Source organism: Cnephaeus nilssonii (genome assembly GCF_951640355.1).
Source record: "Cnephaeus nilssonii genome assembly, chromosome: 6".
NCBI lineage: Eukaryota > Metazoa > Chordata > Mammalia > Chiroptera > Vespertilionidae > Cnephaeus > Cnephaeus nilssonii.
Window position 1 is genome coordinate 90,620,662 of NC_137077.1, and position 18,095 is coordinate 90,638,756.

Sequence of the window (18,095 nt, forward strand, 5' to 3'; positions counted from 1 at the left end):
TAGTAGTTAGACATTTTGAGGAAATAAATCACAAATAGATTATCACATTCTTTTTTTAATTAAATCTTTATTGAAAGTATTATATATGTCTCCCTTTCCCCCCATTGACCCTGTCTATTCCGCCCCTCCCCCCCCCTCCCTAGGCCTTCACCACCCTATTGTCTGTGTCCATGGGTTATGCATATATGCATACAAGGTCTTTGGTTAATCTCTTCAGGCAGTCAGACACCCCTCTCACAATCCAGGACTGCTGGCTCTCAACTGCTCACCTGCCTGCCTGCCTGCCTGCCCCTAACTGCTTCTGCCTGCCAGCCTGATCACCCCTAACCACTCCCCTGCAGCCTGATTGACACCTAACTGCTCCCCTGCAGGCGCGATTGCCCCTAACTGCCCTCCCCTGCCGGCCTGGTCACTCATAACTGTCCTCCCTTGCAGGCCTGGTCGCCCCCAACTGCCCTCCCCTGCTGGCCTGGTCACCCCTAACTGCCCTCCCTTGCCAGTCTGGTTGCCCCCAACTGCCCTCCCCTGCTGGCCTGGTCACCCCTAACTGCCCTCCCTTGCCAGCCTGGTTGCCCCCAATAGCCCTCCCCTGCAGGCCTGGTTCCCCCCAACTGCCCTCCCCTGCAGGCCTGGTCCCCCACAACTGCCCTCCCCTGCAGGTCTGGTTCCCACCAACTGCCCTCCTTTGCAGGCCTTGTCCCTCCCAACTGCCCTCCCCTGCAGGCCTGTTCACCCCTAACTGCCCTCCCCTGCAGGCCTGGTCCCCCCCACCTGCCCTCCCCTGCCAGCCTGGTCAACCCCAACTGCCCTCCCCATCGGCCTGCTCACCCCCAACTGTCCCGTCGGCCTGATCACCCCCAACTGCACCCCCTGCTGGCCTGATGGCCTTCAACTGCCCCCCCGCCGATGGCCTGCTCGCCCCCAACTGCTGGCCTGCTTGCCCCCACTGCCCTCCTCTGCCAACCTGATCGCCTCCAACTGTCCTCCCCTGCCGGCCTGATCGCCCCTAACCACCTCTGCCTCAGCCCCGCCACCATGGCTTTGTCCAGAAGGACGTCCTGAAGCTCTCCCGGTTTAATTAGCATATTACCCTTTTATTAGTATAGATATTTTGAACTCTGAATCTAGCAGATTGCTTATCTTCATTTTGTTTAGTTCTTTTTCTGGCATTTTGTTCTGTTCTTTCACTTGAGACATGTTCTTTTGTCTCATTTTGACAGCCTCCAAAATGAGACAAACTTTCTCTGAGCTCTAGCATGGGCAGCATTTAGTCTTTGTGCGGGGGAGGAGGGGGGAGTTGGCCTTTGTTTCTAATGTATTAGGTAGAGCTGCTACATCTCCCAAGCTTAGTAGAGTACCTAATGTAGTAGGTCTCCTCTAGAGCAGTGGTCGTCAACCTTTCAGACCTCACGGACCACCAGTGGTCCGAGGACCACCGGTTGGCGACTGCTGCTCTAGAGTCCAGTGGCACAGCCACCCCGAACACCCAAGCTAGGCATTTGAGGTGCATTCCCCGTGTAGGCTGTGTAAACCTCCTATAGTATTGAGTCTTTTTTTTTTTTTTTTTTTTAAGTTCTATTAAATATTTATTGTTATTCCTTTGAGAGAGCTTATACATAAGTTGTTTATTATTTTCCCTCACCAGGATGTCATAACAAGGGTTAATTGCTCCTGTTTCACTTTTAATTTTATTCTTTTTAGTCATTTTTCTGCTTAAATACAAAGTTGTTCAGATTGTATTTTTATATAGGCCAAGTTACCTAACAGAGTTGAGAAAAAATAAAATGGTTTTATTTAGCCATTTAATATCCAGCCTTTAAATGACCCTATGTACTTTTTCATTAGTAAGGTGACATAGTGAAAATTCCAAGAAAAAAAAAATCTGGTTTGTAATCTTACTTGTTCTGAAAAATTGAACATGCATGCCTGACTTCTTGTTTATTAAGTCACAATCCCAGACATTTTGACTATTTGATCATCTGTTACATATTCGGAGTAAATGTCAGTGCTACATTTATACATCATCCATAGGTTAAAATAAAAAAAAGCTATCAACCTAAGAAGAATGTCTGAGAGGGATTTCAAAGGAATGTACTAAGAAATCATCACTTATATCTTCTCCTCAGCTTTCTAGATAGTGGTATTGATATTAAAAGAACAATATTATACAGTTGTATAGTATTTGGGGGTACTCATAATTAAGGTATATATTTGTAGATGTGTTTTCTATGTGTATGGTGGCTTTCTCTGATCTAGGCATGTTTTCATACCAGGACTCCATACAATCCCTGTCATGTAGTAGAATTTTTTTTTTTTTTTTAAATTTCTTTATTGATTACGGTGTCATATATTTGTCCTCATCCCCCCATTCCCATCCCACCCCCCTCCCCATGGATGCCCCAACCCTCTGTTGAACTTAAGCATTGGTTAGGCTCATATGCATGCACACAAGACCTTTGGTTGATCTCTCCCCCCTCCCCCCACCCTCCCCTATCCTCCCTCTGAGGCCCGATAGTCCGATCGATGCCTCCTTGTTTCTGGTTCTGTTCTTGTTCATCAGTCTATGTTGTTCATCATTTCCCCTAGATGAGCGAAATCATGTGTCACTAGAGATATACTTATAAGAATTGAATGTGCGACGAGCAATAATAGTTATGCTGACAGGCAAATGAATCAGTCTGTAGTGAGTTTCTTTCTGGTCCAACAGTTCTTTTGAGCTCCAATATCAATGTCCACCAGTTCCTTATGAGTACATGTCGGCACTGACCCCTCAGCTCTGGATGGTGGACAAATGGTGGTAATGCAGGTCCGACTCCCTCTGGTTTGGTCTCGGCCGGATCCAGGGGCACGGCTTCACCTGGATCCAGGGGCCCACGGCCTCACCCGGACCCGGGATCCAGTCTCACTCGGATCTAGGGGCACACAGCCTCGCCCAGACCCAGGATTCAGCTTCATCCGGACCCAGGGGCGCATGGCCTCACCCGGACCCAGGGGCGCGTGGCCTCTCCCAGACCCAGGGTCGCGTGGCCTCACCCGGATCCAGGGGCCCACGGCCTCACCCGGACCCGGGACCCAGGCTCACCCGGATCCAGGGGCCCACGGCCTCACCCGGACCCGGGGCCAGGCTCACCCGGATCCAGGGGCCCACGGCCTCACCCGGACCCGGGGCCAGGCTCACCCGGATCCAGGGGCCCAGGGCCTCACCCGGACCCGGGGCCCAGGCTCACCCGGATCCAGGGGCCCAAGGCCTCACCCGGACACGGGGCCCAGGCTCACCCGGATCCAGGGGCCCAGGGCCTCACCCGGACCCGGGGCCCAGGCTCACCCGGATCCAGGGGCCCAGGGCCTCGCCCGGACCCAGGGCCAGGCTCACCCGGATCCAGGGGCCCAGGGCCTCGCCCGGACCCAGGGCCAGGCTCACCCGGATCCAGGGGCCCAGGGCCTCCCCCGGACCCGGGACCCAGGCTCACCCGGATCCAGGGGCCAAGGGCCTCCCCCGGACCCGGGACCCAGGCTCACCCGGATCCAGGGGCCAAGGGCCTCCCCCGGACCCGGGACCCAGGCTCACCCGGATCCAGGGGCCAAGGGCCTCCCCCGGACCCGGGGGCCAGGCTCACCCGGATCCAGGGGCCCAGGGCCTCCCCCGGACCCGGGGGCCAGGCTCACCCGGATCCAGGGGCCCAGGGCCTCCCCCGGACCCGGGACCCAGGCTCACCCGGATCCAGGGGCCCAGGGCCTCGCCCGGACCCGGGACCCAGGCTCACCCGGATCCAGGGGCCCAGGGCCTCGCCCGGACCCGGGACCCAGGCTCACCCGGATCCAGGGGCCCAGGGCCTCGCCCGGACCCGGGACCCAGGCTCACCCGGATCCAGGGGCCCAGGGCCTCGCCCGGACCCGGGACCCAGGCTCACCCGGATCCAGGGGCCCAGGGCCTCGCCCGGACCCGGGACCCAGGCTCACCCGGATCCAGGGGCCCAGGGCCTCGCCCGGACCCGGGACCCAGGCTCACCCGGATCCAGGGGCCCAGGGCCTCGCCCGGACCCGGGACCCAGGCTCACCCGGATCCAGGGGCCCAGGGCCTCGCCCGGACCCGGGACCCAGGCTCACCCGGATCCAGGGGCCCAGGGCCTCGCCCGGACCCGGGACCCAGGCTCACCCGGATCCAGGGGCCCAGGGCCTCGCCCGGACCCGGGACCCAGGCTCACCCGGATCCAGGGGCCCAGGGCCTCGCCCGGACCCGGGACCCAGGCTCACCCGGATCCAGGGGCCCTATAGTATTGAGTCTTTATTGCTGTTGGCACATCAATGGGAGGGATTTATCCCCAGGTGGATCAGCTGAAAGGACTGGCTATAACAACCTCCAACCACCATGGAGGATCAGCTATACAGAGGCCAACTACACAGAGGAGGACTTACTTCAGCAGAGCTCTGGTGCCTGCTGAATCCACCCCTTGAGTTTATTGCTCAATTGAGGTGGTTGGATGGTGGTGCTTCGAAGTGTTCTAAAGCTTCCCACTGGGTGCACTGGCTCTGGGACCTTCAGGGAGGTGCAAGCCAAGATCAGCTGCCGCTTGTGCTCTGCCTGGGACATGAGCTTACAAAGGCCACCAGGTATGAGCTACAAAGCAATCTGCAGATGGTTGCTACTTGTGCTGAGTTTGGAAGTGCCCTGGCAAGGCCAAGCTGTGACCCAAGGCCAGCTGCCACTAGGTCTGGGGCCAACTTAGTGAGAGCTTACTGAGGACAGATGCTGCTTGTTTTGGAAAATTCTGAAGCATGAAAATCTGAAGCATGAGCTAAGATGGCCATTCATATGGAAAAGCAACTGGAAACAGCTCAGGCCCTGACCAGGTAGCTCAGTTGGTTACAGCGTCATCCCAATATGCCAAGGTTTCGGGTTAGATTCCTAGTCAGGGCACATATAAGAATCAACCAATGAATGTATAAATAAGTAGAACAACAAATTAATGTCTCTCTCTCTCTCTAAATCAATCCATCAATAAACTTTTTTTTTTTTTTTAAAGAAACAGCTTGGGTGGGCCCAAAAGATGGGTGGGTGAGACCTCAGAGAATCACCAGGTTGGAGCAAACTGTGTGAGTCAGGCTGATGGAGTCTCAGATATGGTGCTGACCTGCCAGCTCCCTGGGAGTGGGGGGCTGATGAAAGGAACAGTGGCCTCTGCCAGCACTTTTGTCTGGGAGAAAGCTCCTGCCCCCTTAGCTCTCATCCTGATGCTGAACAATTCAATTCCTCCCTGTTCCAACCTGTAAGCTGCTGCCCCATGCTGGAGATCAGAAAAAGTGAGTCTGAGTTAGTCCTTGTGCAGGGCCCTTTAATAGGAACTGCCTGCGACTCCAGCAGTCTCCCTCAGCCTCAATCCCTGCTGGTTTTCTATGGCCAGAAGTTATGGCGACTTCTCTTCCAGCATTGGAACTTGGGCTGGGGGACCTGGTGTGGGGATGGGACCTTGTAGGGAGCGGCTATAGGGTTAAGCCTTGGACTGACCTGTTGGCAAAGCCACAAACAAGTCCCAGCTTAGAGGGCACAGCCCTCTTAGCATAATTAAGCCTGACCTTAAGATATCTTATCTGGGTAGCTAATGGGCTGTGGGAGATGCAGCAAGTGCTGCCAAAACAAGTGAAACTCACAAGAACATTGTAACTATGGTGACCACTACCTTGTTTACCTCTGGCTATAAAATAAAGGCTCAGCTTGCTGTCTGGATCTTTCTCTGTGGCCTTAGCCAGGCACAGGAGATCCACCTAGACCCAGCTTATTCTCTTTGTCTGTTTTTTCTTCAATCCTTCACCGCCCTCCCTCAGGCTCGCCAAACCATTGGCTGTGCTGGCATGGCACAGGACCTCTTGTTCCTCAGTGGGGACCTCTGCAGCTAAGATATCCCTCCTGATTTTTATCCAACACATATGGGTGTGGGACCAGCCCATTCTGTGTCTCTGCCCCACCAAAAGTTTCAATGGGGCTTCTTCTTTAATTCCCTAGTTGTAGGACTTCCACTAAGCTGAATTTCAGATGGTTCTGAATGATGGTTGTTCTATAGTTTAGTTGTGATTTAATGTGGTTGTGGGAGGAAGCAAGTACCATGTTTACCTGCGCTGCCTGCCATATTGACCAACTAGTATGTTTAAATGCTCAAGATGAAAAGGGTAATGAGTATTTAAATTTGTGCTTCTGAGAAAGATCTTTCAGGGACAGAGTCCATTAACAACAGAGATAAGATCCAGGCTAATTGACACAGCACAAGAGGAACCAGAAATAAGTTTGCCATAGGCTCCAAATGTCTAGTCAACATTTAATAATACCTAATAGGAATCACTTGTATAATCATGATCAGATAAAATGAAAACAATAATACTACTCCCTACTTCTGATGAGGAGATTGAAGTATGTATCTGTAAATTAAACTACTCTTTACCTGTAACAATGTATGGCTAGAATTCTTCTTAAGAAAGGTCCGCCCAGTCCGTTCTCTCCACGCCCGAGCCGCTGCTACTTGTGATTCTACCTGGGGCAATGCATCAAGACGCACAGGGATAGGACGCCCTTTAGCAGATAAGCTCTCCAGCTGCTCCAAGTAAGCATAGTTGCTGCCACTCTGAGAAACAAAAGTACATCCTCACACAATTTGCATTTACTTATGGAGTTTAGAGTGAATTTTTAAATTAAATATTATCCTTTAAACCTTTTTGTATCTCTTGAATTAATAGATACTAATGTTTTTAAAAAGTTTGTGCAAATACAATATGCAGATGATGTATAGAATTGTACACTTGAAATGATATATTAACTAATATCACCTCAATACATTTAATTTTAAGTAAATTCATGTTGTCAAAGATTTTAATTTTATTAATTAATGAGGGGACCAGTAAGATATAAAAACCAGTTCAAAGGACAATGTAATAACAGACATATATGTGCAATTAGAAATGAGAAAAGGAAATTGCTAATGGATGGAAACAGATGTTTATCACACAGCAGCAGTCGCCAACCTTTCAGACATCGTGGACCACCAGTTGGCGACCACTGCTCCAAAGGTTTCCTTAAACCAGCGGTCACCAACCTTTCGGGCCTTGCAGACCACCAGTTGGCAACCGCTGTCATACAGGATAATGGAATTACCTTTTCTACAGTGTGGAAATCAATTGTTTCAAATACAAGGACAAATGTAATTGCTTCTTTATGAACATAATTCATTTGTATCACTATCATTTTAAAATAACTGATAGAGTTGTTAAATAGCTTCGTCAAAGATAATTTAAGGTATACAGTCCTAAAATTAGATAATTGTGGAGGGTCCACTAGACAACATCCAATATTCCATTGAAAAGACATCCAGTAATCTCTTTCACCTGTTTCAAAGTCTTTCACAATTTTTCCAACAACTACAAAATGTTGCTTTAGTTCTGATAACCACCTCTATTTTATGTTATACAAACACATATAAGAATGGATATTTTCCTTCTAAGCCACAATGTTTCAACATTTCCATGTAATGAAGTCATTGTTTTTAAAACTCATATACAACTTTAAGTTCACTAAATAATTAAATCATTACAACATAGTTATGGAGTTAACAAGTAATCCATTCTAGGGTCTTAGTAAGAACACTTGAAGTGGGTTGGCAGCCTGTAGACATTAATTGAGTGATATCTTAGATTGGATGAATCTGCTAGCAGATAAACATGTTAGCATTCCGATAAGAAACTGTATATATCCCATAACATTCATTGCTATTCAGAGGCTATGAAGGAAAGACATAGTATTATGTGCTAAATATTGATATTTCCATTAAAAGGTTATTTCCCACCCTAGCTGGTTTGGCTCAGTGGATAGAGCATCAGCCTGCAGACTGAAGAGTCCTGGGATAGATTCCGGTCAAGGGCACATGCCCAGGTTGCGGGCTCAATCCTCAGTGGAGGGGGGGCGGCATGCAGAAGGCTGCCAATCAATGCTTCTCTCTCATTGAAGTTTCTATCTCTCTCTCTCTCTCTCCCTTCCTCGCTAAAATCAATTATATATATATATATTTTTTTTTAAAGGTTATTTCCCATGTATTAACTGACTCATCTGCCTACAAATTCATTTTGAAAGTTATACTGAAACATGGAAAAATAAACTTTGGAAAAGAGTAATAAGGTTCTCGTCTTGAGGTATTAAAATGGTATAATTAAATTGGAATGGTGTTAGAATAAGAACAGACAGCTAATTGAAAAATAAAACCTAGATACAGATAAGGTCAAGAAATACCTTAATTACTGCTAATCTCTCTGTAGCCAACTATAGCCATTTGACTACAGAATACCTTCTGGCTAAGCCTAGATAGAGCCTGCTCCCAAACTATGTATCCTAAAGAAGAGTTTGCCTGTGAACAGAGCTGTCCACTTATTTAGAGTCTACAAGTCAGTCCTCCCACTGAAGGAAAGGGCTTGGTGGAGGAAAAGTCCTTCAAAATTAGAGGGAACCCAAGATAGCTACCTGTACTTCCTAAGTCCTTCATCCTATCTAATAAAGAGGGAATATGCTAATTGACAATCTCACCCTCACAAAGATGGCAGCGCCCACAGCCAATAAGGAGGGAATATGCTAACTGACTGCCACACCCTCAAAGATGACAGAGCCCACAGCCACAAGATGGCAGCGCGCAGTCCCCTCAAAGCCCCCCAGCTGCCCAGGGCTGGCCCAAGGCGCAGGCAAGCTTCTGATGGCAGCTGCCCAGCTACCCAGGGCCAGCCCGAGGCACAGGTAACCAGGGCCAGCCAAGGCTTGTGCTGCCGGCAGTGGTAGCAGCAGAGGTGTGATGGGGGCATCGCCTTCGCCTGATCACTGGGTCACCTCCCACCCCTGATGGCTCCCGGACTGTAAGAGGGGGCAGGCCGGGCTGAAGGACCTCCCCTCCAGTTCATAAATAAACAGCCAAGTAAGGATTATTGGACAGTCAATTGCCTGAAATAGGTTAAAGGTGAAATGGAGGAGCTTTTCTGATGAAGAGATAATTTTAAAAACAGCATAGAAAGAAAGGCAGCTAAGCAGATCCCAGAAAAAAAGTCAACTGAAAATAAAAAAGAAGTCATTAGAACTTGACACATAGAATATGTTCTTTTTTGGTGCAGCAGTTCAGTAGAAGAGAGTTGGTTTCCTTTTTCTTTGAGTGTAGCTCTATAATAAAGAGCACTTATATCCTGAGTACTGTGCATGCCCTAATGGTTTGTATAATTCAGAAGAAATATTATGTATTCAAGCAAATTTTTATCTCTAGCACTTACTTCATTCTGTCATCTTTTATAGCAGGGAGTCAATACAGATAAATAATGTTTAAACAGGTAATATTTATTTAGAATTATAAAATCAGATGCAAAAACAAGTGAATTTTAAGTACGGTCAATATTATTTTATGATTTTTCTATTCTAAAAAATTAAAGCCTTTAAGGATTCACTTGTGAAAGAGCATTAGCTGAATGGCAAGAGAATTCAAAAAGCTCCTTACCTGAATAGCTTCCACTTTAGTTGTCCATTCTCGAGCCTTCTGTAAGGCTTCTTTCAGGGACAGCACATTGGGTAGAAAGGCTGGAATGTTCTTAGCTTCGTTCACAATGCTTTCTAAACTTGCCACACTGTGCCGTGGTCTAAGAAAACATAAAAATTAGGGCAGATGCATGAGAAATCAAACAGCTATCAACATTTACATAACATTTTAGAATGTATAGAGAATTTTCATATACACGATTTAATTTAATTCTTACCACAATCCTATAAGGGGGGCAAAACAGCTATTATCTTTATTTCCATTTTACAGATAACTTTAACTTAAAGATCATTTATTTCCCCCAAAGTCATGTAGTAAATGGTACACCTGAAATACTGATGTCTCAAATCCCATGTTCCTTACACTAAACTGCCTCTACTTGAGTTCTCCACAATATCTGAAATTGTCAGAGATGCATATTAAATAGCAATGTGGAAACAATAGTCTAGAACTCCATTGTTGACCATGTACATTAAATTCAACTACATTCATAATACCTAGTTACATAAAGATGAACAAAACAAACCTTTATCCTCAACTAATCGGAATATAAGATAAGCATGTACTGGGAGCTAAGAACAAATTACTATAGGGGAGGGAGTTGAGAAGGGCTTTGAGTTAAGCCTTAAGGAATTGTGACATTGTCAAGTAAAAGGTTAAAGGGGAAAAAAAAACACACAGAAATATAATGAACAAAGACGAAGAGAAACAGTTAAAAAATGAGTTGGTAGTTTAGTTTAAGATCAGAGATGGTGTGAAGACTGGGGGAGCAAGAATAAAACCAAGGGATATGGCAGGAAAGAAAGATGTAAACAGATTAAGAGTCTTAAGAGCCATGAATTTCACTAGGCACTGTGCTAGGTCCAGGAGATTATTAATGCACAAGGGTGACAGCGTCCTTGCCTTATGAAAATTTTAATTTTGTGGAGGAGGGAATTACTGAGTTAGATGCACTATAAGTGCAATGATAGAGGAAAATAAAGACGCTATCAAGATATATGGGAGGGCCTAATTGACTTGGTAGGTGAAGGAAGGATTCCCAGAAGTGGCCTCTAAGTTTTCTTATCCTTTTAGAATAGGAGTTAGTCAGAAAAGCCAGGGCAGAGGGAGGGTGGGGAAGGTGAAGGTACACCACAGGGGATGAGCAGAGAGGAAGGCTGTTCCATAGGAGAATAAAAGGTGCAAAGGTCCATAGATGAGAAAGAACATGGCATGTTTGAGGAAGCAATGGTGGGAGGCAGGGGCAATCACTATGTTAGAATACAAGTGGAAGAATGGCAAGGTATGAGGCAAGATATTAAAGCAAGGGGCTAGATTATAGCTGGCCTTATAAATCAGGTTAAGGAATCTGAACTTCATCCCAAGGGGAATGGGAAACAAGGCTTTAATGAAGCAAAGGCGTCAAATAGTCATCTGTATTTTAGGAAAATACTAGTTGCAGTGTAGAGAATGGATTAGAGAGGGGTGAGCTCATAGACAGGACCTGTAGCTACAATCCAGATCAGCTATAACAGCCCAACGAAAAAGAATGAAAGTGAGAAACTGAGGAATTAAAATCAGCATGACTTGGTAGTTAACTGAGTTTAATAAGAAAATAGAACGCAGGGATCAAACTTAATTTCCAAAGTACTGACTTGTTCAAATGAATGAAAGATGGCATAATTCAGAGAACAAAGGAAGAACTTATGGGAAGGAATTATTTCTGGATATGGGAATTTGAGGAACATACAATGGAATTATAGACAAATGGTATCTATGAAAAAAATCTATAGATAAGCATTTGGAATTAATCAGTATAAAGATGGTAAACGGAACCAAGAAGTTAGCAGAAATTTCCAGAGAGGTGTACAAAGTGAGAAAAGAAGCAGTCTAGGCCAGAATATTGAGGAAAGTCATTACTTAAGAGGCAGAGAGAGAAGAACGATTATTTAAAAAAAATGATCAGGCCCTGGCTGGATAGCTCAGTTGATTAGAGCATCATCCCAATACGCCAAGGTTAGGAGTTCGATCCTCAATCAGGGCACATACAAGAATCAAATAATGAATGCATAAATAAGTGGAACAACAAATCGATGTTTCTCTCTCCTTTCCCCTCTCTCAAAATCAATAAATTAAAAAAGAAAAAAATGGTCAGTAGTTAACCAGTACTAAGAGAAATAAAGAATAGTAAGAATGTATTTCAGAAAAGTAACTTTGACAGGAGTTTAAAAAGGGAAGTTCTAGTTCCCACCATTCCCCCAACCCCATCACCCCCTACTTCTTTACCAATTTTATGACACTATATATCTGAAATTCATTCATTCCTTCACTATTCAACTGTCTCTCCCCACTAGAATGGTGGTTCTGTTTAGAGCAGGAACCTTAAATAGGAAGATATAAAAGACATTTTAGAGGCAAATATCACCAAAACTTGGTGACTAATTAAATGTAGAAAAATGAGAAAAAATAAAGTTTTTAAAGATTATTATAAACAAATTTCATTCACTTGACTATGATCAATTGCATCAGATATACCAAAATCTAATTTTGCACTCCAAAGTCATTTAGCTTTTTCCATTTAATATGCTTTCACTTCCTGAAGTGTCATGAACCTGAAGGCACAGGAATATTTTAGATAGGAAAAGCTATAAATAAATATAGTTTGTATTCTCCATAGCATCTGGAGAGCAAAATATCCAATATATATGGAGCCTTTTATGGCAGAGCAGAACTATGTTAATTAAATCAAAGGCTTTCCTAACAAATCCATTCAAAATAAGTGGCAGGCACAGCAGTAAGTACATGGAGACTTCAGAATGAAGTGGAAAAGGCTTTAAATTTGAGCTGTGTTATTTAATAACTATGTGATCTCTCTTTTAAGCATCCCAGTTTTCTCATATTCACAGTAGAAATTATATAAATATAAATATAAATCTTAGCTGCTGAAAAAAAGACTTTCACATCACAAAGAACATTACAGTCAAATTAATTAATATATAGTCAAATATGCTTTACTTAAATCTCACAAATCCAATGGGGTGCCAACACTAATGCAACTGCTTAACGTTCTTATGTCTGATTCTTATCTCCCACTATTTTCCTACATAAATCCTCCACTCCAAAAAAGCCCATTTAACGTTTGTCTCACACCTTAAACTTAGCTTATGACATTTCTCTTGCCTCCTCTTCCACTTCAATCCTACTCATTTTTCAAGGCTCTAAATTCTTACATTTCTCTCAAAATTCTCTTTTGACCATCCAAGCTAACAATGATCTCTCCTCTTTTGAATTCCTATAGCACTTTTCTGTACCCCTCATTTAATAACATACTGCAATGAGCTTTATAGTTCTTAGCTCCTAACTATAAAATCAGTAATGGAAGGCTCTAAACAAAATACTATTTTGTATCACTTAAAGTACCTAACAAAGTACTCTGCATATAGTATGCACACAATATTACAAACTGTCTATATGTAGACTCATTTGATAACTTAGTGATTGGTCAGGGAAGACACAAAATATTTATTGAAATAAATAGACCCTTATGCTCCTCCTCCCATTCTACTATCTGGCTTAGTTATTAGAGGCAACAGTCACCAATATGTGTTCACCTTGCCTGGAGGCAGACCTTAGCCTTTTCTTCCCATCGCTCAGAGACTGTAAGGAGCTCCTGTAGTTCAGCCATTGCTTTCTCCACAGCATGGTGGGGAGCCAACCCCACCCCAGAGTCTATCAATTTCTTCATGACATCCAAAGTGACTTGTTGTGGATCTGATAGAGTCAGTCTTACTTCATCCAACCACCGAGCCTGCTGTAGCTCTTGCTTTAGTCGGGCTAATTCAGGTAGCTCCACATAGAGACTAGAGCCCATGTCTATCAACATCTGGAGTTTAGAAGAATCTGGGGTTTCATCCATCATGGCCTCTTGAGCACGTTCATGAAACTCTTCCACATCATCCAGCAGATTCTGAAAAGGCCAAAAGAATAAAAATTAAAAATAATTTTAAAAGATAAGAAATCTGTATGTAATAAACATCTCTGATAGGCAATAAAATACATAGTTTTGATAGGCAAAATTATCAATTCTAGACCACCTAATAATCTCACCATGATAGTACCAAATAGATATGATAGTTAAGGGCATAAATATGCTTCTCTATAATTACTTACATAGTCATACTTTTAACATATGATTAATTAAAACATATGTAATGACTTCTGACTTAAATGCAGGTACTACACAAATACAGCATTAAACAAAACATAAAAAGTCCTTGTCTTCCAAAAACATACATTTCAATGTAAGTGACCAGTCACTGAATACATAAATAAAATGTCAAGTTTTTTAAAATGCTATCAAAATAAAATAGTGCAACACAATAGAGAATGAACAGAAGGGCAGCATATTACTTTGCAAGGGTCGTCTGAAAGACAGATGAACCAAAACAAAAATGAAAACGTAGATATGGGAACCTTATGAAGAGCTGGGAAAGAGTAGTTCAGGCAGGGCAAATAATAATTGCAATAGCTTTTAAACAGAAATGAGCCTGGTGCTCAAAAGTGGATGATAGGGAGCAAAGTAGATGAAGAATAAATGTAGTTGAATAAGCAGAGGTCAGATTACATAGTGCCTTGTAGATTATGAGTTTGGATTTCAATGACTTTGGAGAATCACTAGAGGATTTTAACCATGGGGAAGTGATATGATTTGATTTTTAATATAATTTTTAATATAGTTTTATTAATTTCAGAGAGAAAGGGATAGGGAGAGAGAGAGATAGAAACATCAATGATGAGAATCATTGATCGGCTGTCTCCTGCACAACCCCTACTGCTAATCGAGCCCGCAACCCGAGCATGTGCCCTTGACCAGAATCAAACCTGGGACCCTTCAGTCTGCAGGCAGACACTCTATCCACTGAGCCAAACCATCTAGGGCTGATATGATTTGATTTATATCTTACATGGTCACTCTGGCTACTAAATGAAAAATAAACTGTCAGGACAAGAACAGAAAGGAGATCAGGTAAGAGGCTGTTGTCATAATTTAATGGACAGATTCCAGTGGTTTAGAGCAGTTTAAGCAATGGAATTGATGACAAATGATTTACTTTGGGATTCATTTTGGAGATAATAGTAGCACTTGTTTAGAGATTGGCTGTGGGGTAGGAGGAAAATGAAGGAATCAAAAATTTTGATTCATTAAAACACTTTTAGATGCCTTTTAGTCTTCCAAAGGGAAGCAGAGAATATGCAACTGGATAGTCAAGTCTGTGGAAAAGAAGAATGGCAGAGATGGATATTTGGAACTCAACTGAATATAGGTGATATTTAATGTCAATGTGACTGGACAAATAAGAAGAGATCAAGACCAAGAATAAAAGAAGGGCTAAGCTGCCCAGCCAGTATGACTCAGTGGTTGAGTGTCAACCCATGAACCAGGAGGTCAGAGTTTGATTCCCAATCGAGGCACACGTCCGGGTTGCTGGCTTGATCGCTGGCCCCCGTCAGGGCACATGCAGGAGTCAACCAAGCGATGTGTCTCTAACATGAGACACATCAGATCCACTCTCTCCTTCCATTCTCTCTGAATATCAATGGAAAAAATAACTTCGGGTGAAAATTTAAAAAAGAACTGAGACTCCTTATATACTCCACAACCAGAAATCAAACCAAGGAGAAGACAATCAGCAAAGAAAACTAAAGAAAAGGAATTATGAATGAGCTAAGAAAACCAAAGAATACAGTGTCACAGATGTTTAAAGAAGAAAATCTCTCAGGGCCCACCCAGTGTGGCTCAGTGAATGAGCTTTGGGCCAAGCACCAAAAGGTCACCGTTTCGATTCCTGGTCAAGGCACATGCCCAGGTTGCAGGCTTAATGCCCAGCAGTGGGATGCGCAGGAAGCAGCCAATCAAAGTGATTTTTCTCTCTCACTGATGTTTCTATCTCTCTCTCCCTCCCCCTTTCTATCTCTCTAAAAAAAATAATCAATAAAAACATTTTGTTTTAAATCAAAAGAAAATCTCTCAGGAAAGAAAGTATGTTTAATTATCAAAATGCTTGTACAAACTAGAATAAGACAAAAACACTATTGATATGAGATTTCAAAGTTGTTAACCTTGATAACAACTATCCCACCCACAGCCAAATCACAAAGAAACACCACAAACTATCAAAAGATTACTAACTGTGCAGAGTGATATATTTGAAATATACTACTTAATATATTTGACTTCACATTGTCATTAAACCATCAGAGCCCTGATAATGTCAGAGCTCTGCATTTTTTTAAAACTCATGAACTAATAATTCACTGATATATTGAGGTTATTTTAACTAATTTCTTACATTTCAATTACATCTAAGTTAAATGGGGCTTCTGACCTAAATTTAATACAGAAATAAAATTCTAAACTAGCGTTAATTCCAGAATTTAAAAGTGGGAATTACAGGCTAAGAATGAAACCAAGAGATCCTTACTACCCACTAAAAAAACTTAAATAGCAGCACTTATGTAAGAAAAGAAAGAGAACAAAAAGCTAGTCTAGACACACTATTCTGTTTACTCAAAATTGTAGCCCATACTACAAAGGAATTTACCCAATTAAAGAATGTAATACTTCACCTTTACTTGTCGAGCTTGGCTGATGACACATGGAAGGCTAAAAAGTTGTTGGACAAAGGCCTTCAATTCTTCCACTGTCAGTTTGGTCCGAGTCCTCCCACAATCAGTGCTCTGCCTGATGTAAAATAATATAGACATAAGTAAGAAAAATTCAGTTATTCTGATATCAAAAGGGCCTCTAATCTCTTTATAATTCTCACCCAAGCAATCCCAAAATACTATGTTTGACGATTCCACTTGCAATGGTGATGATCACTTCCAAATTAGGTTTTTTAGCTCTATAGTTAATGGCTCAAAGATTCAACTCTCCAAGTTCTAGTTCCTCCAATCTTACAACTACTAAATATTTTAAACATTCAATAAATTCTTCACAGTAAAATATTAAGTTCACTGATAAAATGGAATGCTCTATCTCAAGAAGCTTAAGATGAGGAACAAGGGCAATTTACCTGGCTTAGGAAACAATAAACCCTCTGAAGCTCATTCACAATTCTGTTTGTGTGTATATTTTTCTTTAAAAAAAAGGGGGGGGGGGAGGGGCTCCTAAGCTTTCACCAGATTTTCTAAGGGGGTCAGTGACCCAATGACAGGTGAAGATTTGCTGATCAATGTCTCTAAGAAAGGTTTTCTGATAAAATAGTAGATAAAAGGGGCACAATAATTTAAAACCCAATGTAAATTGCTATAGAGAAAGCCATTCAGACACAAGGAATGTGTTAGAATAAGTATGAAATACTACAGAAAATGTAACACATATGAATTACATTAAATCAAGGGCAAATTCTTTTGTGCTCCTTAATAACAAGCTTCCACTGAATCCCACAAGGTTACCCTTTGCTGCCATCTGCCTTCAGCCTATTGTATTATATATTTACTTACAAATATTTATTGCACAGCTACTATGTGTCAGGCATTGTTCTAAGCACAAGAAGTATAGCAATAAAAAAAATATAGCAATGAAAAAACATACATTCTAGTGGGTTGGGAAAGAAAGGTGATAAAACAATAAATAAGTAAATTAGTGTATCAGGAGGTGACAGGGCTAGGAGAAAAATAAAGCAGAAGGCTGCAATTTTATAAAGGGGTGTCAGTAAAGGCCTCTACGAGAATGTGACATCTGAAAAAGACTTGAAAGAAGTATGGAGACCAGACATCTGGATATCAGGGGAAGAGCACTTAAAGCAGAGTGAAGAGAGGTGTGAAGGCACTAAGTAGGAACACTTCTGGTGTGTATGAACGGTACTAAATAGAAGAGGGTTGCAAAATGAAGCAAGCAAGAAAGGAAGTAGTAGGAGATAAGATTAGCGCATGACTGCAGGAGAGAGGGACATGGACAGAAGAGGTCAAAGCTGATGAAGGACCTCAAAAGCAAGATGAAATTTTGACTTTTACTCTGAAAAAAAAAAAAAGGAAACCATTAAAGAATTCAACTCTTCTTAGTCTTACCTGTGTTTCTGCTTTTTGCTCAGAAGCAGTTGAGCCACAGAAGCACAGGTCTCAGCCTCTTTTACAGCATCCCTGAGTTTTCTAAAGAGATCATTCTCTGGGTATTTCCTATCCTCAGCATCTTCCAGCATTACTCGTAATTCAATCAAATCTGTAAAAATAAATAAAAAAGCCATATATTATGACCATGTAGACATAAAAAGTCATTTATAAATCTTAAGTAACCTCTCTTAAGTGAATCATCAACCTATTAGCAAAAACCTACTGCAGCTGTGAGAAAACCTCACTAATGCAATAAAAGCGTATTCCTAATTCTTACAATGTCTCTCAGGTAAGCCAAGTTTTCTTTCTCAATAAGCCTTTAATGTTAGCCTACTAGTAACAATGGCTCCTCAAAACATACTTAGTATATCTACTGCAAGTTAGTTATCTATCCCATTTTACATCAAATTTTTCACTTAAAGATTCTCAAATAGAAAATTAAGACTATAATCAACC

The 18,095-nt window shown here is 42.9% G+C and overlaps 1 protein-coding gene across 3 annotated transcripts in view; it reads right to left on the bottom strand.

Annotated features, from left to right (window-relative positions):
• KDM5A (lysine demethylase 5A) overlaps window positions 1-18,095 on the bottom strand; it is a 115,962-nt gene that overhangs the window by 37,193 nt on the left and 60,674 nt on the right. For all 3 annotated transcript variants that reach the window (XM_079773952.1, XM_079773953.1, XM_079773951.1), the window contains 5 exons: window positions 17,598-17,748; window positions 16,152-16,266; window positions 13,136-13,491; window positions 9,507-9,645; window positions 6,435-6,614 (listed from right to left, as the gene is read on the bottom strand). In XM_079773952.1, coding sequence (XP_079630078.1) covers window positions 6,435-6,614; window positions 9,507-9,645; window positions 13,136-13,491; window positions 16,152-16,266; window positions 17,598-17,748 — 941 coding nt within the window. The remainder of the gene's footprint in view (window positions 1-6,434; window positions 6,615-9,506; window positions 9,646-13,135; window positions 13,492-16,151; window positions 16,267-17,597; window positions 17,749-18,095) is intronic.